This window comes from Grus americana, chromosome 19, assembly GCF_028858705.1.
Source record: "Grus americana isolate bGruAme1 chromosome 19, bGruAme1.mat, whole genome shotgun sequence".
Lineage (NCBI taxonomy): Eukaryota > Metazoa > Chordata > Aves > Gruiformes > Gruidae > Grus > Grus americana.
The window spans coordinates 6,213,324-6,238,625 of NC_072870.1; the positions used below are offsets into that span (position 1 = coordinate 6,213,324).

Genomic DNA, 25,302 nt, shown 5'->3' on the forward strand with positions numbered 1-25,302 from the left:
ATAGTTACTGCCCGTTTCATCTAAAAATGGGAAAAGAGAGAATTAATAATTTCCTAGATACAAACTGGGACAGGAGTTAAGCAGTGTACTACAAGCAAACTAATCCCTATGAAATTTGCTAAACACACAGTGATACTGCTGACAGATCCCATGTGAGAGCACGCGTCCTTGCCACATGTAATATCAGACATAGATTAATAGGATTTTATTGACATAGATTCATTCTGGTTATAAATTCAGTGCTTACTATTTCCCCAACAAATCAGCAATCTTCTGTCAAAGCCCAGAGTAAGGACAAGGACACTCCTAAAGGGTGAACAAGACAAGAAAAGTGGTAAAAATGAGAGATTTCAGAGTAGGAAGGAACATGATCGCAAAATAATCAAGCACTGTTTCCTAGTGTAGATGTCCTAGTGTAAAAGGAAGAGGAGGTAAGTTGCAGAACTGAGAGAACAGTAGAAAAGGACAAGAGGATCAGTTAAAGGGAAGAAAAAAACCCAACAAAATGCGGACAAGAGAGTTGGAATATGTTTCCTGAGCTCTGTGAAAGGTTTGGACCATGCAGGTAGAAAAATATTGTGCTGTAGTAGCACACTCAGTAAGGCGAGCCAGCAAGCATTCGGCTTTCTGTGGAGTGTCTGCAGAAAAGTGCCCTGTGTCTGAGGAGTTCATGAGAAATTGGTGCTGAGGAGAAGCTTTGCGAGTTGCTGCTCCCAAAGCTCCCCTGTATTTTAGATCGGTTCTTTACATCCATGATATTTAGGGTTTGATGAGTTTAAGATATGGCTATTTGCCAAGGCTGCAGGGCACAACCTCACACCCTACAGCTGCAGTTTGAGGCTCACAGGAGCCTCTTGGCAAGAGTGGCCCCATGCAGCTGGCCACAAAGCTGGAGCTGCAGCATCCTTACAAGTGGGGTAGAAAGTCTCATCCATACAGAAACGGAGGAGAGCAACTAGCTCCCATCTATTTAATTCTTGTGTGTTTGCTGGGGTGGCAATGATCCAGCCATCATACCAAGTACATTCACATCAATAACTACTCATTAGAGGGGTACACAGAGTGATGTGACTCCTTCAGTACAAGGATATTCCCAGAAAAGGAGCTGACCTGTTGGTGAAACCACAGAAAAGAACCTCTGGCACTGCAGAAGCTCTGCCTAAAGATACACCAATAACTTCACTAACAAGCATCTCTCCCAACCCTCCTCCTTGCAGCAACCCTGACTCCAAAGAAACTTCTCTCCCAAACTTGCTAATCATGCGCCGGGCGAGCAGGGGCCGGAGGCAGGAGAGGGGTGGGAAGGGCGAAGGGGACCGAGGGGGGGGACCAGAGCAGGGCCGGCCCCAGGGACACCCCGCCCCACCGGGGCGGGACGAGCCGCCAGCCCCGCACCGAGGTGTGTAAAAGCGGGGCGGCGGGGCCGGGGAGCAGCGAGTGACCAGCCGGCGCTGCGCTACGGAGCAGGTGAGCGGGGCCAGGCGGGCAGCGGGGACCGGGGACCCCGTCCTGCAACCGGGCCGGCACCGGGAGCGGGACCGGCGGCAGAGCTGAGCCTCACCTCGCTGTTCCACAGGTTGCACCAGTTGCCGGGATCGCTGCACAAACGAGCAAAACGTCGTCCGAAATGGCAGCCGAGGTGAGGGTGAACTTTGCTTCTCCGGCGGGGTGGTCTTGGGGTGCTCTGGCAAACGCAAACTCAACTGCGTGATAACCCCAACATTGCAACCTGCCATGCTCGTTTGGGTGCTTCTCTCTACTTGATTTGTTTTCCTGGGTTTTCAGTGGAGAAGGGGACAGCAAACATATTTGCTGCAATATTTCTGACAACCCATCTCTGATCCTGCTGAAAACCCACGGTAGTGAAGATATACCTAGATACCTCTTCCCCATCCAAGCGCTGGCTCCCAGCACTGGCCTTTCACACCCCATCCCCTCTGCCACTCACCCCAGGGACTGGTTTCCCAGCGAGGAGCTGCAAAACTTCGCTTTTTCAACTCCAATTATCTCCCAACCCCGCTGCTCCTCCTGACAAACCTGCTTCAAAACCAGATCTCCATCACCCCGTGCCTATACCCTGACCTCCGCAGGCTCTCTCCCGCTCTCCTCTCAGGCACGCTGGTTCAGACAGTCGCTGGGGAAAGGGTCACTCGTGTCACCGGCCACAGCCCCGCCGGACACCGGGCACCGGCCCCAGCAGCCGCCCGCTGTCCATGGTAGCTCGGCGGTTGGCCCGGCACCACGCTGCTTCAAAGCCCTTCTGGGGGTAGTTGGGGGGAGTGGGTTTTTTTCTTTCCTTTTCATTTTACTCAAACATTTGTAATACTGAAAGGTACCAAGACTTCTCTGCAGTTTGCACCTTAACCAGTTTTATGCTAATTTTATATCAAAGCTTGCAAGCACATCATGGACTCTGGAGATGCTCAAAATGATAACTTCAAATGCTTTATAGTTACAGGAGTGTTTTATAGGAAGTAGCTTGTGCTGGCCTACAGCTCTTTGTCAACGAAATATTTTCTTCTAGTCTCCCTAAAAGAGTGGGGGTTTTTAATTATTATTTCAAGTAACAGTAGATACTAGCTTTCACTATATCCCTGACTCTGTTTTTTTCCCTGCCAAGAGACTCAAAGGGTCGGTGATCAGCAGCGGCCTTAAGAGAGAGATCCATGCTGGTCTGGGACCATATGCCCTGATATTTGTTTTCAAAGACAGGACATACTCCCTCCAGAGTCTTGCAGGAGTAAAGTATCTTAGAAGATTCCTGAGCCAGACCTGACACCTCAAGGGCTAAATTCTAGTAACAGTGACATGCTCTCCCTCTCTACAACTACTTGCCAAGTTCTGCTAAATGGTACAGCACTGAAAATTCATTCCTGAGTATGTCCTCAGTTTTAACTGGATATGGAGTAGGATGGACATTAACTGATTTCTAGGGAATATATCAGTAAGTCTTTTGAACGTGCAACTTCATTACTTGCAGGGGGATAAAATGTTGGGAGGAAGGTTTGTCGGAAGTACAGACCCAGTCATGGAGATGCTCAGCGCTTCCATTACCTATGATCAGAGACTGTCCGAAGTTGATATCCAGGGGAGCATGGCTTATGCCAAAGCCTTGGAGAAGGCTGGGATCCTATCTAAAACTGAGCTGGAGAAGATCCTGAGTGGCCTGGAAAAGGTATTTATTTCTTTACATCTATGATGTGCGCTGGAACAAACGGGTGCTTTTCTGACAGCATCTGCAGTAGCATGCCTGAGTTACCCTCAGTACTCTTGGAGACATCCTGGGCAGGGGATCGATGCTCAGATTGCATCCCGCTAAAGGCACCAAAGCCCGGCAGTAGGATGTGAACCAGCTGACAAGCCCCCCGTGACAGCCTGAAGCCCTGATGAGCACATTGTCAATGCTCATGATGGCAGCCGTGGGACCTCAGGGAGGTGGCTCAGGGTGACCTGCCCGCCCATCCTCTTCAGACTGAACATGCACCAGGAATTGTTTCAGGATGAATTAGGAATGTTCTTTTTCTGCTGGCACTTGGGATCCTTTTGAGTCTGGCTGCCTGAGTTAGTAGGAGGCAATGCATAGCATTGTATAGGGGTGAAGAGAAGTCCGCAGCTAAGCGCTTTTTTAAAATAGCCATTGTTGTTGCTCACCCGCCATGGACAATGGTGAGTCTATACAATGTTTGCATAGGGAAATCTTCGTGGACAATACTAACGCAATCACTGACGTTCCAGCTCACTTTTTTGCTCCAAAGCTTAAATCCTCCTGTAGCCATAACACTGCAGGATCATCGCGGGTAGAAAGGTGAATCCCACCAAGCGCAGTATAGAATATCAGGATATAGCAAGCAGCCAGCCTTGGCCTGAAAGAACAGGAAGGCCATTGCTTGTGTGAGACTTAACACTTTGGTTTCCATTGGGGTGGCAGAAGTTGGTATTTGCTGGGGACACTTACAGCCCCCATGCACAGCAGGTATCAGTAGTGGCTGACTGGTGTTTCTGCTGATGTTTGTAGATCTCAGAGGAATGGTCTAAAGGAGTCTTTGTTGTGACCCAAACCGATGAGGATATCCATACTGCCAATGAACGCAGACTAAAGGTTTGGCTCCTCTAACCTCTTGCTCCCATTCCCTGTTGCTAGATCTGCCTGACGTGAAGTGCATGTGCCCCTGTCCCTCTGTGAAATTCCTCTGGGCCTTGTGGCACTGAAACCCCGGGTGCACAATCAAGTGTCCCCACGACCCCTTTTGTGGAAGGGGCAGTGCACAAGCATAGAACCCAAACTTGCCCTTCCCCAGAAGGAATCCCATGGCTACTCACAGGATCCTAGCGCTGAGTCCCTTCCAGGCAGGGAGCGGGTCTGCTCATGCGGAGTCTCCTCCTTGGAATACAAAGGCACTGATAGAAATGCTCCTCTTGTCCTCAGGAGCTGATTGGAGACGTAGCTGGAAAGCTGCACACTGGAAGAAGCAGAAATGATCAGGTATGTACAGAATCTCTTTTTTCCCCTTTGTGCTCCTCCCTTACATTCATTTCAGGAGACCTTGGACCAGAACGGCCTTTGGCTCTCTTCCTGGAGAGCAAGATATAGTGACATTACCACATCAAAATGACCAAATAATGAGAGGACAATGCACCTTCCCATCACACAGAATGAGGAGGGTTTTACTTTGCAGTAAAAGTGGCCAGTCACATGTATGTCATATCCTGCTTTGCTGACTGTGGCTGATCTCATGCAGGTTGTGACTGACTTGAAGCTGTTCATGAAGAATTCCCTCTCTGTCATCTCCACTCACCTCCTGCAGCTCATTAAGACCCTGGTGGAACGCGCTGCCATGTAAGTCCTTTTCCATATCCAGGGCCTTGGCCTTGCTGGGGCAGGAGGCTTCCAGGCTTGCTCTTTGGCTGACACCAGTCAGGGTGGCAGCAGAGTCTTCTGTGGAGGAAGTTAGACAGGCAGATTGTGATAGCACAGGGAAAGACAACACACCCTCTCTCTTCGCGGCTCATGTCACAGACACCATCCTCTTCCCCCAGTGTGTCCTGGCAAAGAAATTGAGGTGGGAGGTCCACACAAGGCTTGAGAAGGCATCCAATCCATCTGAAGGAGCGGGGAGCTTGAACGTGTCTCAAGTTGCGACCTATGAGAAAAGTTCAGCTGTGTGCACTCCCTGTCTAACTCTCCTCCTCACACACCACACTCCAAACCGGTGGTGGACTGGGGAACCTTGGCCTGCCACAGAGGGATTACTGTACCAGGCCATTGTCCAGGGGGGGCCTAGGGCAGACACACCACACTGGAAGATTGAGAGATCTAAACCCCGTGTGCTTAGGTTGAAAGGTGAAAGGGAGAGCAAGAGACAGAGCAGCTTCAGCACAACAAAGGCTAAAGAAGTTCTCTTTGTGACCTTGCTAGAAACCCCTGGGGTGTACCTGCTGCTGCCCTCTGTCCTGACAGCTCTTTCTGACCTTTCACATGCAGAGAAATTGATGTTATCTTGCCTGGCTACACTCACCTGCAGAAAGCTCAGCCCATCAGATGGAGCCAGTTCTTGCTCAGGTAACCACCTGTCCCACTTGGCTGAAGGAAGCCTTCTCCACCCTTGGGGCCCTGCTCAGCTGGAGCCCAGAAGGGCATTATCCTCTGATGGGGCAGCTGGGGGTGGGGACAAACCAGAAGTGACCCTGCTAATGGGAACAGGAGCTCCCTGTGTTCCTGTGTGGGTCTCACCAACTGGGGACTCAAGCGCTGAGTGGCTGGTGGAGGCTGGCACCCTGTACGCTCTGTCCTCTGGCCACTCTTACCTCTTGGGTCGTGTGACATTTTCTGACTTCAGGTGTTTCACCTCTCATGTCCTTTCCTAGCCATGCTGTTGCTCTGACCCGTGATTCTGAGCGCCTGGGAGAGGTGAAGAGGAGGATCAATGTCTTGCCTTTGGGAAGGTAAGGTCTACTGCTTATGTAATCACTGGGCCTTGCTTTGCTCTGCAAAGTCTTCAGAGGTGCCTTCCCTGCTTCCTAGAGTTCAGTTTTGGTTGGAGTGTGCAGGATATCTTGCATGACTTCTGTTTCTTTCTTCCCCGGCAGCGGTGCTCTGGCTGGCAACCCACTGGAAATTGATAGAGAGCTTCTGCGTAGTGGTAAATGTCTCCCTATGACTGCATGGCACAGGACTATTTGTAATATCTGGGAGGGAGGGAAGCATTGATACATGGCTCCCAATGGCACCATAATGCACTGTCCTGGAGCCAAAGCCTTTCTTTCATAAGGCTTTTTACTGCAATGAGACAGGCAATGCCTGTGAGGTCGGAGCAGGAAGAGCCACCTCTGCTGCAGACTGGCTGCCTGGGGGGAATAACGAAATCCCCACTCAGCATAACACTTAAGAATATTTGTGTTCCTGGGACTACTCAAGGGGTCACAGTCACCTGCATGCTGGAGCAACCTGATGAATTCAAGCTCCAGTCATGCCAAGCCTGACCTCCCCTGTCCATCACATTCCTTACAGAGCTGGACTTTGCTTCCATCAGCCTGAACAGCATGGATGCCGTTAGTGAGAGAGACTTTGTGGGTAAGCACAACCTGACCACTTCTTCCCACCAATATTTTAGAAGCAGGCTTCTGAGACATTTCCAGTTGACCTCCTTTAACAAGGGGAATAAAACCCCTCACTAGGAAGTAATTGTACAGAAAATCTGTTTGCTTGTGTTTAACGTCCAGTCAGGGCTCCCTAGGTTTTCAAGCAAACAGTCACATTTTTCACCTCCTGATTTCCTGCCTTCTCTGCAGTGGAATTCCTCTCTGTTGCCACCCTGCTGATGATCCACCTTAGCAAGATGGCTGAAGATCTCATCATCTACAGCACCAGCGAGTTTGGATTTCTCACCCTCTCTGATGCTTATAGGTAAGTCACTGGGCAGAGAGACCTTCTCTCAGACTCTCCTCAGCTGTCCCATCCTGAGAGAATGAGACAGTGTTTGGGGCCTGCACAAGGCTGACGCAGCATTAAAAGGCTGGCAGAAAGGCAGCCTCAGGGCGAATATTGCTCAGTAACGATTGCTTTTTTTCTGATTCTGCTAACTCAACCAAGTCTGCATTCAGCAGACACTCCTCCCCAGCAACTGCTGGCAGACAGAACTTCCTCCTCTGCTGGGAATGCCTGCCAAAGCCCTTCCTTCACTGGCCGGGCTTGCCATCCTAACAGATTTCCTGTCCCTCCGAGCAGCACAACCACAGCCCTCCCTCTCTCAGGTCACAGCAGCACTTAGGCTGCGCTGCTGATACCACCTCTGGGGTGGAAGCCTCCTTTTTGCTTCCCTCCCGAGAGGTGGGACTGCATGGTACCTCCAGACAAGACTGCAAAAACAAAGGCTTTGCTGTGGGAAACATAACCAACTTGGCACACTCAGTTCACTGCTTCCCTACACCCTGAACAGCTGCCCGGGGAAAGGGGACCTACGTGTCGCTTTGGGAGGCCTGGGCCACTACGCCGCACAACCTGTGTCTGTAGGGACTGGGGTCTGGCTCGCCGTTACATTCCAACCCCCTTTCTTTCAGCACTGGCAGCAGCCTGATGCCTCAGAAGAAGAACCCCGATAGTCTGGAACTGATCCGCAGCAAAGCTGGACGAGTGTTTGGACGGGTGAGCCCGCTAAAGAAAGAAGCGGGAGGGGGGGGAAACTGCTCATACCGGGGCTGAAGAACGTTCCTTCTCCTTGCCTCTGTGGAGAGAAATGTGCCCAGTCTTGGCTCTTCACCTCTGCTGGGGCAATGTGCTTCTCTTCCCAGAACTAACTGCCTCACCTACTTCTCTCTGCAGTTGGCTGCTATTCTCATGGTTCTCAAAGGACTTCCAAGCACCTACAACAAGGATCTGCAGGTAAAACAGATGTTAGTTGTCACACCATCTCCCTGAGCAGACACAGCCGTCTTCTGCTCATGAGCAGTCTTGCCACTACATTTCCCCGCACAGACTCCGCTTGTGTGTGGCATGCCGAGAAAGGGGCTGAGGCACGGCACGCTGCAGTTGACACCCCAGCCGTAGCAGGAGCTCTGGGGATGACGGGCCTGCTCTGCTGGCTGGGCTGCTGGGGCTCTTGGGCTGCACCAGGTTGACTTACAGCAATTTCCATCCCTGTTCTAACGCAGGAGGACAAGGAGGCCGTCTTTGATGTTGTGGACACCCTGAATGCTGTGCTCCAGGTTGCCACTGGAGTGATTTCTACCCTCCAGGTAAGGCTTCAGCCTCTCACTCTTGAACGTGGTTGGGATGCGCATTCTGTGAGCAACCGAGGTAAAAGAGCTCTGGACAGGTCCTATGATGAAAGCTCTTCAGCAGCTCACCCATACTGCTCATTATGTCCCCCACTGTCAGCTGCTCAGGGTGTCAGAGGGTCCTTTTAGAGCCAGATCCCTCCTAGATGAAGTCCCCTCGCTGTGACCACTAACGCGTCCTCAAGCAGGAGCTGATGATAATGTCTCCCTCTGACCCTCCTTCTGCAGATCAACAAGGAGAACATGGAGAAGGCGCTGAGCCCTGAGATCCTGTCATCTGACCTGGCTCTCTACTTGGTTCATAAAGGAGTAAGTATCTTAGGGAGAGTTGGAGCAGTGATTTCTCTGGACACAGAATACTGCTCAGCGAGGGCCTGAGATGAGGCCTTCTGTTCTGTCCCCAGGTGATGATCAGTCTGGGCCAACAAACACGAAAGCTGGAAACCCATTCTTTACATGTATCCCAAGTAGTGGAACTGCGGCCGGGTGGACTTGATAGTAATTTACAGGTGGAGTTTTACCTCCTAAAGCCTCCCCTCTTCACACCCAGAAAACCCGGATTTAGATTACATTGCCCTAAGTGAAAAGAAGCCAACCAAAAAAGAGAGCACATCCATTTTTCCCTTTGAGGCTGCACCCCAGTTGCCTGGTCACTGACTGTGGCCTCTGCTTCTCACTGCAGATGCCATTCAGACAAGCTCACGCTGCCTCTGGGAAGGCCGTCCACCTTGCCGAGTCCAAAGGCATGACCATCAATAATCTCAGCCTGGATGACCTGAAGAGCATCAGGTCGGTATCACTGTTAGTTTGCCATGACTCCCCCCAACAGGCAGGTAGCGGCCTCCCCTCATATGGGCCTCCTCACAGTGCTCTTCCCCAAAACGCCTGGGCCAGACAGCACCCCAAAATCCTCCTGGCCTGACTGACATCAATGCTGCAACTGAGGGGCCTGAAAGCACTAAAGGGGACAACATCACTGCATTCAGCTCCCACAGGGCACGGGCAGCAGCTTTTGGGAGGGACTGGAAGAAACTCATGCCCTGACCTGGAGGCACCAGCCCTCCAGAAGAGTTTGGGTCCTTGGTCTCCCCTTGGAGCCGACTCTTTGGTCCGCCCCAAGCAGCTACTGTCAGGCACCAGAAGTGCAGAAGCAGGGCTGCAGGAGGCCTTTCCCCTTGGAAAAAGGCTCCATCTCCACTCCCTCCCCGTCTCTGCAGGCGGTGAGCAAGGAAAAGCAGCCAGCAGCACCCAGCGCTCTCCACTGACACCTCTTCTCTTTGCCTCCCCAGCCCCCTGTTTGGCAGCGATGTCTCCCAGGTCTTCAACGTCGTCAACAGCGTGGAGCAGTACACGGCCATGGGCGGTACTGCCAAGAGCAGCGTGACTGCCCAGATCGAGCAGCTGAGGGAGCTGCTGAAGAAGCTGAAGGAGCAAGCTTAGAGTGTGGGGAGATATCCCGTGGATGCAGCGTTGTGCCTATCTATCACACTAATCTGGAGTTAATAAACACTGGGGTGTATGTAGTTCACTGAAACTCCTGTCTTGCGTCTTTCTTCTTAGGGGCAAGCTTGAGGTGGTCTTCCTCAGCCCTTGTGAGGCTTGGGAAACGTTCACTGGTGTGGGAGCCTCGCAGAGGAGCTGGGTTATGGGGTGTTCAAGCTCTTGGGGGTGGTAGGTAAAGAGCAGCAGGAATGTCTGTCTACAAGAAGAGACCTGAATATGTGTCTCTTGGAGAGGAGAGTGGTGGACTAGGGCAGTGATCATTCCTTTGCACTTAGCACCAGTGAGGCTGCACCTTCGATACTGTGTTCAGTTGTGAGCCCCTCACTACAGGAAAGACATTGAGGTGCTGGAGCACTTCTAAAGAACAGCACCAAAGCTGGTGAAGGGTCTAGAGAACAGGTCTTATGAGAAGTGGCTGAGGGAACTGGGGTTGTTTAGCCTGGAGAAAAGGTGGCTGAGGGGAGACCTTATCGCTCTCTACAACTACCTGAAAGGAGGTTGTAGCCAAGTGGGTGTTGGTTTCTTCTCCCAAGTAACAAGTGACAGGACAAGAGGAAATGGCCTCAAGTTGTGCCAGGGAGGTTTAGATTGTGCACCTGGTAGTGCATCAGCAACACATTGCACATCTCCAGCTACCACTGTCCTCCTCATAGCAGTACACTTGCCTGCCTGCCTTCTGGCAAGGGGATTATGAGGCCATAATAAGAAGTCTCCTCACCACCTGGTACCAAAACTTGCATAGTCTTAGGCAAGACTTGGCCAGTAGGTCAACCCACAGGGCTGATTCCAGCCCATCAGAAAACCACCTTTGGCTTTGGATTCCTCCAAAGCACAGAGGTTGCACGGTCCCAGGTCAAGCTTTTTCCTCTGTGTGACACAGGCCAAGCTAGCTGGAGCAGAATGCTTGAAACGAGACTGGCATGGCTGGCTGCCTCTTACAAAACTTATACTGTCTTCCTTCTGTCCTTACAAAAACCTAACCAGAACAAAGACCAGGAAAAGCCTTATTTGGGGAATGAGAATGCAGTAACCTTGTATCTTTCATAGGGTAAAAACATTTAGAATCACAGAATCATAGAATGGTTAGGGTTGGAAGGGACCTCAAAAGATCATCTAGTTCCAACCCCCCTGCTGTGGGCAGGGACACCCTCCACTAGACCACGTTGCCCAAAGCCTCATCCAACCTGGTCTTAAACACTTCCAGGGATGGGGCCTCCACAACCTCTCTGGGCAACCTGTTCCAGTGCCTCACCACTCCAACAGTAAAGAATTTCTTTCTAACATCTCATCTAAATCGACCCTCCTTCAGCTTAAACCCATTACCCCTTGTCCTGTCACTCCACTCCCTGACAAACAGTCCCTCACCATCTTTCCTGTAGGCCCCTTCAGGTACTGGTAAGCCGCAATTAGATCTCCCCGGAGCCGCCTTTTCTCCAGGCTGAACAATCCCAACTCTCTCAGCCTGTCCTCATAGGAGAGGTGCTCCAGCCCTCCGATCAGCTTCATGGCCTCCTCTGGACTTGCTCCAACAGCTCAATGTCTCTCCTGTACTGGGGCCCCCAGAGCTGGACGCAGTACTCCAGGTGGGGTCTCACAAGAGCGGAGTAGAGGGGCAGGATCCCCTCCCTCGACCTGCTGGTCACACCTCTTTTGATGCAGCCCAGGACACAGCTGGCTTTCTGGGCTGCAAGCGCACACTGCCGGCTCATGTTGAGCTTCTCATCAATCAACACCCCCAAGTCCTTCTCCTTGGGGCTGCTTTCAATCCATTCCTCGCCCAGCCTATAGTTGTGCTTGGGATTGTGCCGACCCACGTGCAGGACCTTGCACTTGGCCTTGTTGAACTTCATGCAGTTCGCACGGGCCCACCTCTCCAGCCTGTCAAGGTCCCTCTGGATGGCATCCCTTCCCTCCAGCGTGTCGACCACACAATACAGCTTGGTGTCGCCTGCAAACTTGCTGAGGGTGCACTCGATCCCACTGTCCATGTCGCCGACAAAGATGTTGAACAGTGCTGGTCCCAGTACCGACCTCTGAGGAACACCACTCGTCACCGTTCTTCACTTGGACATTGAGGCGTTGATCACAACTCTTTGAGTGTGACCATCCAGCCAATAAATGAACACTTCAAACATTATTCCCCACTATAATTCTGCACTGATTTCTGAATGGAATGTGCCCGCTACTTGATTCTAAAAGTAGAGAAAGAATAGTTGTCTACAGGGAAGGTGTGGCAATTTTCATTAAACACTAAACCAGGTTGAACCTGGCACCCACAGCACAGTAGTGCTAGTTTTGTCAGGGACAATTCTTTTTCTGTCACAGCATGTGAAATCTGGCGTTTTGCTCAGCACTCTGCCCTCCATGCTGATGCAGCAACACATTATTGACACAGTACTGCAAGACTCCGTAACGCACATAGGTAATGGCAGTAACGCAAGCATTGCCTCACCATGTTTAGGTTAAGGGCTGCAGTACAGACAGTATGAGCTGCCACGAGCTAAATCTCCTGCCATTAACAAAGTACCCCAGGAGACACAAAGTGCTTTCATCCTACCTTTGTAGCATTTGTGTTTTAAACACATGGGAGGAGAACCAGCAAGAGAAAAATTCCCTTTCTTCAACACTTTTCCCCAGCCTCAGTCTCCCATTATTCTGGCCCTAAACCTCATCTATTCTCCTGGCATTTGAAGAACAGCACATTTCAATCGCCACTCCATAAACCTTCTTTGTGTTTGCTCTGTTACTTCCTGCTGTGTTTCTGTTTTGGCACTTGTGTCTCACTCTCCAGACAGGTTAGCTGTGGCCAGGAAATCACTTGTGCACACTTAGTTGATAGGAGAAAGGAGCAAGAAAGGGAGAGGTGACACCAATACCCAACACCTACAGAGTCAGAAGGGATCTCTCATCGCCACCTCACAGTTCTTTTTCCTCTCATAAGCTTTCTTGATCTGTGCCACTCCCCTCTTTTTCCCTATTTGTACCTTCTAGCTCCTGCTCAGTACCTTCAGAGGCCTGAGCTGAATAGATTTTCTCTCGCTCACAGCAGCAAATGTCTGACATTGTTCCTTGTGACCAGTGCTGAGTGACACAGGGCCCTGCCAAACTGAAAGGAAAAAGGAGGTCTTAGCAAATTATCACATCTCTGTCTCCTACTGAAATGAGTTCATACTCACTGGTACTTTCCACCCATCCATCCTTTTCTTAAAATTATGAAATAATTTAGATTGGGAGGGACCTGTGGAGGCCTCTGAAGCTCCATGGACATTACAGGAGTGTGCGGTCCACAGTATCTGCAGACTTTCACCAACACCCTGCTATGACTCATTGTGATTTGAGTTTTTAAAGCCCTGTGCCTTATCCCAGGAAGATCTGTATAGAAAGAAGGATCAGTGGCTTGGACACTACTCTGGACTTGGCCTTAAATCCCTGCTCCATTACAGACCACAGGAAGGGACTTAAGCCAAGAATTCATGTAGGCTGATCATAGAATCATAGAATGGTTTGGGTTGGAAGGGACCTCAAAAGATCATCTAGTTCCAACCCCCCCTGCTGCGGGCAGGGACACCCTCCATTAGACCACGTTGCCCAAAGCCTCATCCAACCTGGTCTTAAACACTTCCAGGGATGGGGCAGCCACAACCTCTCTGGGCAACCTGTTCCAGTACCTCACCACTCTAACAGTAAAGAATTTCTTTCTAACATATAATCTAAATCGACCCTCCTTCAGCTTGAACTCTGAACTACTGAAACTCTCAGCAGATGGCTATGTAACACTGATCTGACATCCAAGCAGATAACAAACATACAGAAGGGCTCTTGAAACATTACAAAAGGTAGTGAACTCTTCTCTGGGTCCCCCCAAGGAAAAGATCTTTAACTCGCTTTTACACTCTGGAAAAATCCTGTGGAATATTTTGTCTCCTAAGCAAATTGCTATGCCTGGTCTTTTTGTCCTCTAGCTCTCTACTGAAGAAGCTGAGCTAATAACATTTCTCTGCCACCACAAGAGAGTTGTGAGAACAGATGCACCACATGTCTGCAACGTCCCCTGCAGGCACCATGGATGAATTTGAGACAGCAATAGCAAAACATGTCCCTCTAGACTGGACTCCTCTTTGCCAGGGGCAACGCAAACCAACTTCATTGTGATTCTTCAACCATTTGTATTTCTCACCTTACAGACAGATGCACATACAGATAAGTAGAAAAAATTACAAAGAGGCCTGGAACTAATGGAACAGAAACTGGAGCTTTCACTGGTGTATTTAACCATGTAACTGTTTAAATACAGCTAATATTTAGAAATCAAAGCTGTCATGTATCACACATACATAGGGTTAATGACATAAAAACGCAAATAGCAAAGTAGATAGAGGGCACGGAGATCCCATCTTTCATTTTCTAGCCCTGTGGGTCACAACTGGTCTCTGAGGGAGACCAGACCAATCTTTGAATGGGTTGTGCATATTCGACATTGCCAATCTCAAGCCCATATCACAAACACAACGACGTAAAACCTCTCCCTGTATATGGTTCATTCTGGATGTAAATCTAGTGTTTACTATTTTTCCAAATCCTCAGCAAACCTCCTGTCCAGAATAAGGACATTCATAAAAGATGAACATGACAAGAGAAGCATTAAAAATGAGGAACTTCAGAAGAGGAATGAACCTGGTAACAAAACAGTTCAGAGAAGTTTTCTCAGGGTAGACAGCAAGATGCTCTGTGCATCTGCAAGCTGAAAGTTTGAAAGAGAACAGGGACATCATCTCAGAAAAATAATTCTAATAAGGGGAAATTTTTGAGAAGCAGTGAATTAATAGCTGGCTATGAATCCAGACAGAGAGTTTGAGCCTTGTTCTGGACTGGTACTGAAGGCAGCACGTTGGAAACCCAGCTACAAAAGGTACTTGCTCATTCAGGCTGGGTAGCCAGGGGCAGCCTGATGCTAGCCATGTCACTCTGCCTGTGTCCTCTCTGCTACAGAAAGCAGCACGCCTTAATCGCGCGATCCCACTGTGCCCTAGACTTCAACATAGAAAGCGGATGAATAGTAGGACAGAGAAGAACACAGGAAAGACGACTGGACTAGGTCCCTTCCTACCTTCCTTCCTACCTACTGTGCTGTGACAACAGGGCTGGTTAAAGGGCAGAAAACCCCAAAAGGGGACAAGAAAAACTGTGATGCACTTCCTGTACTCCCTCAAAGGCCTCTGACAGTGCACAGCGAAAAAAACCATGCCGCTGTAGCGCACTCCCTCAGCAAAGCAGAAACAGCCCTGTGCTGCGGGGTGGTACGAGGGGAGGGGGGACCGGAGCAGGGCCGGCCCCAGGGACACCCCGCCCCGCCGGGGCGGGACGAGCCGCCAGCCCCGCACCGAGGTGTGTAAAAGCGGGGCGGCGGGGCCGGGGAGCAGCGAGTGACCAGCCGGCGCTGCGCTACGGAGCAGGTGAGCGGGGCCGGGCGGGCAGCGGGGACCGGGGACCCCGTCCTGCAACCGGGCCGGCACCGGGAGCGGGACCGGCGGCAGAGCTGAGCCTCACCTCGCTGTTCCACAGGTTGCACCAGTTGCCGGGATCGCTGCGCAAACGAGCAAAACGTCATCCGAAATGGCAGCCGAGGTGAGGGTGAACTTTGCTTCTCCGGCGGGGTGGTCTTGGGGTGCTCTGGCAGACATTGAGCTCAACTGAGTTAAAATGTAAGAAGTCCCCAGCCAAGCAGCCTCCCATTGTCTTCAGGTTCTTCCCTCTTCCTGGGATGGACTAATAACCGATGCAGTTCATTCCTGACGACTTTTTTATAAGCAGCACCTTGTGTAAACACTTCTCTGTACAAAAGCTGCATTTTCAGTTTCTGTGCCTGGTAGGCGAGACGTGACGAGCCATCTGAGTCACGCTTTCTGCCTTCCAAATGGCTACTACAACTCTGGCTTCCTCTGCTCTGGGTTACACACAAGTGCCCATCAGCTGTCAGACCGTACGAACCCCTTCTCTAATCAGAGTCCTGTAGCTAGCTAAAGTTAATCTCTCAGGTTTGATTTCCTGATTGCAAATATATCTGTTGCAATGTTTCTGCTGAACAATGTCTGTCTTTGGTGGAAACCCGTAATACTGAAGATATACCTAGATGCCTAGATATACCTCTTCCCCATTCAAGTGCTGAGCCTCTGGTACTGGCCTTTAATTTAGCACCCCCTGTGCCATGCTCCTGTGGACACCAGATGCACACTAAGGACCTCTAACACTTTTTCAGTTCTGATTCCCCCCTCTGCCTTTCCCCAGTTTTCTGACAAAGCTGCCTTAAAGATATCAAAAAACCATGTGCCTACACTCTTACCTCTATAGGGTCTTTCCTGCTGTCCTCTCAGGTATGTTGTTTCAGCAGGGATCAGCAGTGATGTGGAGACAGTCACTAGGGAAAAAGTTTCTAAGGTTACTCAACAGTGCTTTGTCTCCCCTGGCACAGATTAGCTTGCAACTGTCCCACCAGGTTCTTGCTGTCCATGGTAGTTAGAGTGTACAGCATGAGAGGAGACTTGACAGAGGTGTTTAAAAAATCAAGATTAGTAATTATTATCTGCTCTGCAATGGCCCTTCCTTTAAATGTCCTCTAATTTCTTTTATGTGCCTGCTAGCACTGGAGAGTTGCTTTTGAAATCTTGCATAAGTTGTAAGGTCTTTGCACCAGTAAAGTAACTATTTCAGTGCAAGTTTGTCAGTTAGGGCTTCACCTGGACAAGCAAAAAGCTTCTCATCAAGTGACATACCTGGCTATTAGCTAGTGAATCCATTCAGTCGCTGAATCACTGATGGAAAAAAAATCTTATGTACACCCTGCTGTGATGCATAGCTGGAACTGTGTACCTGTCTTTGGTCACCCAGTGAGGTAGTTATGTAAATAACACATTCAAGTTTGTGAGGTTACTATATGAATCTTGGTTTGGGTGGAAAAACACCTTTTCTTTCTATGTGTTTTAAAACCTGTTTGTTGATTATTTTTTTTTCCGAACATTCCCGATGCTGAAAGGTACCCAAACCTCCCTTTCTGCAGTCTGCACCTTAGCCAGTTTTAGGCTAATTTTATGCCAAAGCTTGCAAAGCACATCATGGATTCCGGAGATGCTTCAAATGGTAACTTCAAACACTTCATAACGTGGCTTGTGCTGGCCCACAGCTCTCTGTCAATCAAAGAAAAATCTCTCTGTTAGCTCAAGAGCACAAAAGGACTTAGAGGATACTAGCTTTCACTATATTCCTTACTGACTGCTTTACTTCCCCCCCCCCCCACACCTTGAAAAGGCTATCAAAGGGCTGTTGACCTGCAGCTGCCTCAAAAGAGAAATCCATGCTGGTCTTGCAGCATATGCCCTGATAGTCATTTCAAGGACTCCCTGCAGAGTCCTGCAGAGGTAAAGTATCTTGGAGGATTCCTGAGCCAGACCTCAGAGCTCAAGGGCTGAATGCTAGTGACAGTGACATGTTCTCCACTTCTACAGCTACTTGCCAAAGGTCCTGATGTCCAGGGACCTTTCTGGTCAGTGCTACCACAGTGAAAGGACATAACTGAGCATGGCCTCTATACTGGATAAACAGATCATTGGATGTTACATAGCACGTAGGACCTGAACTGAGGTTACTAGGCTTCTTTAATTTGCTTCTTCCTCTCTCTCAGGGGGATAAACTCTGGGGAGGAAGATTCAGTGGAAGTACAGACCCAGTCATGGAGATTCTCAATGCTTCCATTACCTATGATCAGAGACTGTCTGAAGTTGATATCCAGGGGAGCATGGCTTATGCCAAAGCCTTGGAGAAGGCTGGGATCCTATCTAAAACTGAGCTGGAGAAGATCCTGAGTGGCCTGGAAAAGGTATTTACTTCCTTCACAAACTATCACACATGCAGGAATGAATGCCTGACAGCATCTGTGGTAGCCTCCCTGAGTTGCTTTTCTAAAAAAATATATTTAAATGTCCTCATGTCCTGTTCCTTAGAGCTAGCCATGTGCTGAAGTGCTTTCCTGAAAGGGAATGCTGTCCTAAATCCCAGACATGACAGGCCCATGTGTATTGCACTCGGTAGTCTTGGAGACATCCTGGGCAGGGGATCGATGCTCAGATTGCATCCCGCTAAAGGCACCAAAGCCCGGCAGTAGGATGTGAACCAGCTGACAAGCCCCCCGTGACAGCCTGAAGCCCTGATGAGCACATTGTCAATGCTCATGATGGCAGCCGTGGGACCTCAGGGAGGTGGCTCAGGGTGACCTGCCCGCCCATCCTCTTCAGACTGAACATGCACCAGGAATTGTTTCAGGATGAATTAGGAATGTTCTTTTTCTGCTGGCACTTGGGATCCTTTTGAGTCTGGCTGCCTGAGTTAGTAGGAGGCAATGCATAGCATTGTATAGGGGTGAAGAGAAGTCCGCAGCTAAGCGCTTTTTTAAAATAGCCATTGTTGTTGCTCACCCGCCATGGACAATGGTGAGTCTATACAATGTTTGCATAGGGAAATCTTCGTGGACAATACTAACGCAATCACTGACGTTCCAGCTCACTTTTTTGCTCCAAAGCTTAAATCCTCCTGTAGCCATAACACTGCAGGATCATCGCGGGTAGAAAGGTGAATCCCACCAAGCGCAGTATAGAATATCAGGATATAGCAAGCAGCAGCCTTGGCCTGAAAGAACAGGAAGGCCATTGCTTGTGTGAGACTTAACACTTTGGTTTCCATTGGGGTGGCAGAAGTTGGTATTTGCTGGGGACACTTACAGCCCCCATGCACAGCAGGTATCAGTAGTGGCTGACTGGTGTTTCTGCTGATGTTTGTAGATCTCAGAGGAATGGTCTAAAGGAGTCTTTGTTGTGACCCAAACCGATGAGGATATCCATACTGCCAATGAACGCAGACTAAAGGTTTGGCTCCTCTAACCTCTTGCTCCCATTCCCTGTTGCTAGATCTGCCTGACGTGAAGTGCATGTGCCCCTGTCCCTCTGTGAAATTCCTCTGGGCCTTGTGGCACTGAAACCCCGGGTGCACAATCAAGTGTCCCCACGACCCCTTTTGTGGAAGGGGCAGTGCACAAGCATAGAACCCAAACTTGCCCTTCCCCAGAAGGAATCCCATGGCTACTCACAGGATCCTAGCGCTGAGTCCCTTCCAGGCAGGGAGCGGGTCTGCTCATGCGGAGTCTCCTCCTTGGAATACAAAGGCACTGATAGAAATGCTCCTCTTGTCCTCAGGAGCTGACTGGAGACGTAGCTGGAAAGCTGCACACTGGAAGAAGCAGAAATGATCAGGTATTTACATTACTGGTTGGTTTTCCTCTTTCTGTATTCCTCCCCCACGTCAGTTCCTTAATCAAATTTCTTTATGCCATCTTCCACATGCCCTGACACTCCAGCATATACTCCCTAGGGCTCTAAACTAGTGAGTCATCTGCACAGGGGAATGGGCTCTGCAGGATTGCATCCTGGTGCTAAATGGACACAAACTTCCACTGACATCCCTTTGAAAGCCTACAGAAACCATGACTTTACTGGCTGGGTGACGTGCATCTTTCAGGATCAGTATTTCTAATGATGACTGACTAGTGTTGGTTGGGAATTTTCTGATCCAAAGTTGACAATACCTGAGAAAGCCACTGAAAAGATTGGGCTTTGGTTCTGTCATGGAAAGCAAGATAGAGCAGCTTTCACAAATGAGTGACGAGGGATGCATCTGGTAAGAGGAAGATGTTATTTCCCATCACACAGAACAAGGACAGGATAACTCTGCCAAGGCTTTCTGCTGAACAATATTTGGTCACTAAATATTTCATATCCTGCTTTGCTGACTGTGGCTGATCTCATGCAGGTTGTGACTGACTTGAAGCTGTTCATGAAGAATTCCCTCTCTGTCATCTCCACTCACCTCCTGCAGCTCATTAAGACCCTGGTGGAACGCGCTGCCATGTAAGTCCTTTTCCATATCCAGGGCCTTGGCCTTGCTGGGGCAGGAGGCTTCCAGGCTTGCTCTTTGGCTGACACCAGTCAGGGTGGCAGCAGAGTCTTCTGTGGAGGAAGTTAGACAGGCAGATTGTGATAGCACAGGGAAAGACAACACACCCTCTCTCTTCGCGGCTCATGTCACAGACACCATCCTCTTCCCCCAGTGTGTCCTGGCAAAGAAATTGAGGTGGGAGGTCCACACAAGGCTTGAGAAGGCATCCAATCCATCTGAAGGAGCGGGGAGCTTGAACGTGTCTCAAGTTGCGACCTATGAGAAAAGTTCAGCTGTGTGCACTCCCTGTCTAACTCTCCTCCTCACACACCACACTCCAAACCGGTGGTGGACTGGGGAACCTTGGCCTGCCACAGAGGGATTACTGTACCAGGCCATTGTCCAGGGGGGGCCTAGGGCAGACACACCACACTGGAAGATTGAGAGATCTAAACCCCGTGTGCTTAGGTTGAAAGGTGAAAGGGAGAGCAAGAGACAGAGCAGCTTCAGCACAACAAAGGCTAAAGAAGTTCTCTTTGTGACCTTGCTAGAAACCCCTGGGGTGTACCTGCTGCTGCCCTCTGTCCTGACAGCTCTTTCTGACCTTTCACATGCAGAGAAATTGATGTTATCTTGCCTGGCTACACTCACCTGCAGAAAGCTCAGCCCATCAGATGGAGCCAGTTCTTGCTCAGGTAACCACCTGTCCCACTTGGCTGAAGGAAGCCTTCTCCACCCTTGGGGCCCTGCTCAGCTGGAGCCCAGAAGGGCATTATCCTCTGATGGGGCAGCTGGGGGTGGGGACAAACCAGAAGTGACCCTGCTAATGGGAACAGGAGCTCCCTGTGTTCCTGTGTGGGTCTCACCAACTGGGGACCCAAGCGCTGAGTGGCTGGTGGAGGCTGGCACCCTGTACGCTCTGTCCTCTGGCCACTCTTACCTCTTGGGTCGTGTGACATTTTCTGACTTCAGGTGTTTCACCTCTCATGTCCTTTCCTAGCCATGCTGTTGCTCTGACCCGTGATTCTGAGCGCCTGGGAGAGGTGAAGAGGAGGATCAATGTCTTGCCTTTGGGAAGGTAAATTTTACTTCCTGTATAATCCTCTCTTTGCTCTGCAAAATGGCTAAGAGGCAGATCTTTACATCCCGTGAACCACTGGGATTTATATACCACATGCACTGCAGACCTCCAGGGTGCAAGCCCTGCTTCTCTCACCAACGAGAAGACTGTTCCAAAGACTCTTACCACAGAGATATTATTCTTCTCTCTTCTTAAAATTAAGAACTACAAGGCTTTCATCAAGCAAACCTTCCACTTTGGAAGAGAACTTCTGGTTTACTCCAGAGTTGAGAGTTTGCTGAGCCTCAGGCCACACCGTGACACCAAAATGAACTGGGGGAGGGAAATCTTGAGAGATTTCATCACTGCCTGCTAGAATTCAGTTTTGGTTGGAGTGTGCAGGATATCTTGCATGACTTCTGTTTCTTTCTTCCCCGGCAGCGGTGCTCTGGCTGGCAACCCACTGGAAATTGATAGAGAGCTTCTGCGTAGTGGTAAATGTCTCCCTATGACTGCATGGCACAGGACTATTTGTAATATCTAGGAGGGAGGGAAGCATTGATACATTGTCCTGATGTTATTTTGGATGTGTTGCAGCACCTTAACATGGGGATGGAGGGTAGTAAATTAAAGAAAAAAAAAAGTATGATCTGATGCTCAGTGACAGAGGTGGGAGGCAGCTCCCAGTGACTCAGTAAGCCACAAGGCTTTTTACTGCAGTGAGAAAGCAGGTGCCTGTAAGGTGGGAGCATAAATAGAACCACCTCTGCTGCACACTGGCTGCCTGGGGGGTAGTAACAAAGACCCCACTAAGCACATTTTGTGTTCCTGGGACTACTCAAGGGGTCACAGTCACCTGCATGCTGGAGCAACCTGATGAATTCAAGCTCCAGTCATGCCAAGCCTGACCTCCCCTGTCCATCACATTCCTTACAGAGCTGGACTTTGCTTCCATCAGCCTGAACAGCATGGATGCCGTTAGTGAGAGAGACTTTGTGGGTAAGCACAACCTGACCACTTCTTCCCACCAATATTTTAGAAGCAGGCTTCTGAGACATTTCCAGTTGACCTCCTTTAACAAGGGGAATAAAACCCCTCACTAGGAAGTAACTCCAAAACTGCAGTCAGGGCTCCCTAGGTTTTCAAGCAAACAGTCACATTTTTCACCTCCTGATTTCCTGCCTTCTCTGCAGTGGAATTCCTCTCTGTTGCCACCCTGCTGATGATCCACCTTAGCAAGATGGCTGAAGATCTCATCATCTACAGCACCAGCGAGTTTGGATTTCTCACCCTCTCTGATGCTTATAGGTAAGTCACTGGGCAGAGAGACCTTCTCTCAGACTCTCCTCAGCTGTCCCATCCTGAGAGAATGAGACAGTGTTTGGGGCCTGCACAAGGCTGACGCAGCATTAAAAGGCTGGCAGAAAGGCAGCCTCAGGGCGAATATTGCTCAGTAACGATTGCTTTTTTTCTGATTCTGCTAACTCAACCAAGTCTGCATTCAGCAGACACTCCTCCCCAGCAACTGCTGGCAGACAGAACTTCCTCCTCTGCTGGGAATGCCTGCCAAAGCCCTTCCTTCACTGGCCGGGCTTGCCATCCTAACAGATTTCCTGTCCCTCCGAGCAGCACAACCACAGCCCTCCCTCTCTCAGGTCACAGCAGCACTTAGGCTGCGCTGCTGATACCACCTCTGGGGTGGAAGCCTCCTTTTTGCTTCCCTCCCGAGAGGTGGGACTGCATGGTACCTCCAGACAAGACTGCAAAAACAAAGGCTTTGCTGTGGGAAACATAACCAACTTGGCACACTCAGTTCACTGCTTCCCTACACCCTGAACAGCTGCCCGGGGAAAGGGGACCTACGTATCGCTTTGGGAGGCCTGGGCCACTACGCCGCACAACCTGTGTCTGTAGGGACTGGGGTCTGGCTCGCCATTACATTCCAACCCCCTTTCTTTCAGCACTGGCAGCAGCCTGATGCCTCAGAAGAAGAACCCCGATAGTCTGGAACTGATCCGCAGCAAAGCTGGACGAGTGTTTGGACGGGTGAGCCTGCTAAAGAAAGAAGTGGGGGGGGGGGAAACTGCTCATACCGGGGCTGAAGAACGTTCCTTCTCCTTGCCTCTGTGGAGAGAAATGTGCCCAGTCTTGGCTCTTCACCTCTGCTGGGGCAATGTGCTTCTCTTCCCAGAACTAACTGCCTCACCTACTTCTCTCTGCAGTTGGCTGCTATTCTCATGGTTCTCAAAGGACTTCCAAGCACCTACAACAAGGATCTGCAGGTAAAACAGATGTTAGTTGTCACACCATCTCCCTGAGCAGACACAGCCGTCTTCTGCTCATGAGCAGTCTTGCCACTACATTTCCCCGCACAGACTCCGCTTGTGTGTGGCATGCCGAGAAAGGGGCTGAGGCACGGCACGCTGCAGTTGACACCCCAGCCGTAGCAGGAGCTCTGGGGATGACGGGCCTGCTCTGCTGGCTGGGCTGCTGGGGCTCTTGGGCTGCACCAGGTTGACTTACAGCAATTTCCATCCCTGTTCTAACGCAGGAGGACAAGGAGGCCGTCTTTGATGTTGTGGACACCCTGAATGCTGTGCTCCAGGTTGCCACTGGAGTGATTTCTACCCTCCAGGTAAGGCTTCAGCCTCTCACTCTTGAACGTGGTTGGGGTGCGCATTCTGTGAGCAACCGAGGTAAAAGAGCTCTGGACAAGTCCTATGATGAAAGCTCTTCAGCAGCTCACCCATACTGCTCATTATGTCCCCCACTGTCAGCTGCTCAGGGTGTCAGAGGGTCCTTTTAGAGCCAGATCCCTCCTAGATGAAGTCCCCTCGCTGTGACCACTAACGCGTCCTCAAGCAGGAGCTGATGATAATGTCTCCCTCTGACCCTCCTTCTGCAGATCAACAAGGAGAACATGGAGAAGGCGCTGAGCCCTGAGATGCTGTCTACTGATCTGGCTCTCTACTTGGTTCGTAAAGGAGTAAGTATCTTAGGGAGAGTTGGAGCAGTGATTTCTCTGGACACAGAATACTGCTCAGCGAGGGCCTGAGATGAGGCCTTCTGTTCTGTCCCCAGGTGATGATCAGTCTGGGTCAACAAACCTGGATTCACATGGCATTACCTTAAGTGAAAAGAAGCCAACCAAAAAAGAGAGCACATCCATTTTTCCTTTTGAGGCTGCACCCCAGTTGCCTGGTCACTGACTGTGGCCTCTGCTTCTCACTGCAGATGCCATTCAGACAAGCTCACGCTGCCTCTGGGAAGGCCGTCCACCTTGCCGAGTCCAAAGGCATGACCATCAATAATCTCAGCCTGGATGACCTGAAGAGCATCAGGTCGGTATCACTGTTAGTTTGCCATGACTCCCCCCAACAGGCAGGTAGCGGCCTCCCCTCATATGGGCCTCCTCACAGTGCTCTTCCCCAAAACGCCTGGGCCAGACAGCACCCCAAAATCCTCCTGGCCTGACTGACATCAATGCTGCAACTGAGGGGCCTGAAAGCACTAAAGGGGACAACATCACTGCATTCAGCTCCCACAGGGCACGGGCAGCAGCTTTTGGGAGGGACTGGAAGAAACTCATGCCCTGACCTGGAGGCACCAGCCCTCCAGAAGAGTTTGGGTCCTTGGTCTCCCCTTGGAGCCGACTCTTTGGTCCGCCCCAAGCAGCTACTGTCAGGCACCAGAAGTGCAGAAGCAGGGCTGCAGGAGGCCTTTCCCCTTGGAAAAAGGCTCCATCTCCACTCCCTCCCCGTCTCTGCAGGCGGTGAGCAAGGAAAAGCAGCCAGCAGCACCCAGCGCTCTCCACTGACACCTCTTCTCTTTGCCTCCCCAGCCCCCTGTTTGGCAGCGATGTCTCCCAGGTCTTCAACGTCATCAACAGCGTGGAGCAGTACACGGCCATGGGTGGTACTGCCAAGAGCAGCGTGACTGCCCAGATCGAGCAGCTGAGGGAGCTGCTGAAGAAGCTGAAGGAGCAAGCTTAGAGTGTGGGGAGATATCCCGTGGATGCAGCGTTGTGCCTATCTATCACACTAATCTGGAGTTAATAAACACTGGGGTGTATGTAGTTCACTGAAACTCCTGTCTTGCGTCTTTCTTCTTAGGGGCAAGCTTGAGGTGGTCTTCCTCAGCCCTTGTGAGGCTTGGGAAATGTTCACTGGTGTGGGAGCCTCACAGAGGAGCTGGGTTATGGGGTGTTCAAGCTCTCGGGGGTGGTAGTAGAAAGCAGCAGTGCACGTGTTGAGGGAGGCTTGTGTGTGTCCACTAAGGGAGACACTTGGTACAACATCTGCAACACCACAGCTCCCGCTATCACTATCTTCCTCCTAGGATTATTTTTTCCCTGCTGGCCTTCTGGCAGGAAAAAAATCTTACCACCTCCCAGCACTGGAAATTGCATATCCTTAGGCAGGTCTTGGCCAGCAGGTCAACCCCCAGGTCACGTCAGCCCATCACAAAACTACCTTTGCTCTGGTTTA

The 25,302-nt window shown here is 50.5% G+C and overlaps 2 protein-coding genes and 1 long non-coding RNA gene across 3 annotated transcripts; 2 read left to right on the forward strand and 1 right to left on the reverse strand.

Annotated features, from left to right (window-relative positions):
• The first annotated feature begins 1,403 nt into the window (after positions 1–1,403).
• Positions 1,404–9,799, forward strand: LOC129215023 (argininosuccinate lyase). The gene is made up of 17 exons (XM_054847535.1): positions 1,404–1,467; positions 1,577–1,639; positions 2,981–3,175; positions 4,016–4,099; positions 4,427–4,483; positions 4,740–4,837; positions 5,483–5,560; positions 5,866–5,943; positions 6,088–6,140; positions 6,509–6,571; positions 6,790–6,904; positions 7,558–7,642; positions 7,820–7,879; positions 8,149–8,232; positions 8,503–8,583; positions 8,957–9,063; positions 9,564–9,799. Exons 2-17 carry the CDS (start codon positions 1,628–1,630, stop codon positions 9,712–9,714), a joined length of 1,401 nt encoding a protein of 466 aa, XP_054703510.1. The 5' UTR covers positions 1,404–1,467; positions 1,577–1,627; the 3' UTR covers positions 9,715–9,799.
• LOC129215026 (uncharacterized) lies at positions 4,800–19,011 on the reverse strand. The gene is made up of 4 exons (XR_008579871.1): positions 18,911–19,011; positions 16,118–16,958; positions 15,325–15,640; positions 4,800–4,936 (listed from the first exon to the last, which is right to left on the reverse strand). It is a non-coding gene; the product is annotated as an uncharacterized LOC129215026 (long non-coding RNA).
• LOC129215024 (argininosuccinate lyase-like) lies at positions 15,134–24,901 on the forward strand. Its single transcript, XM_054847536.1, has 17 exons — positions 15,134–15,230; positions 15,340–15,402; positions 17,453–17,647; positions 18,606–18,689; positions 19,017–19,073; positions 19,630–19,727; positions 20,373–20,450; positions 20,756–20,833; positions 21,257–21,309; positions 21,752–21,814; positions 22,009–22,123; positions 22,777–22,861; positions 23,038–23,097; positions 23,367–23,450; positions 23,721–23,801; positions 24,050–24,156; positions 24,657–24,901. Exons 2-17 carry the CDS (start codon positions 15,391–15,393, stop codon positions 24,805–24,807), a joined length of 1,401 nt encoding a protein of 466 aa, XP_054703511.1. The 5' UTR covers positions 15,134–15,230; positions 15,340–15,390; the 3' UTR covers positions 24,808–24,901.
• Positions 24,902–25,302: the final 401 nt, after the last annotated feature.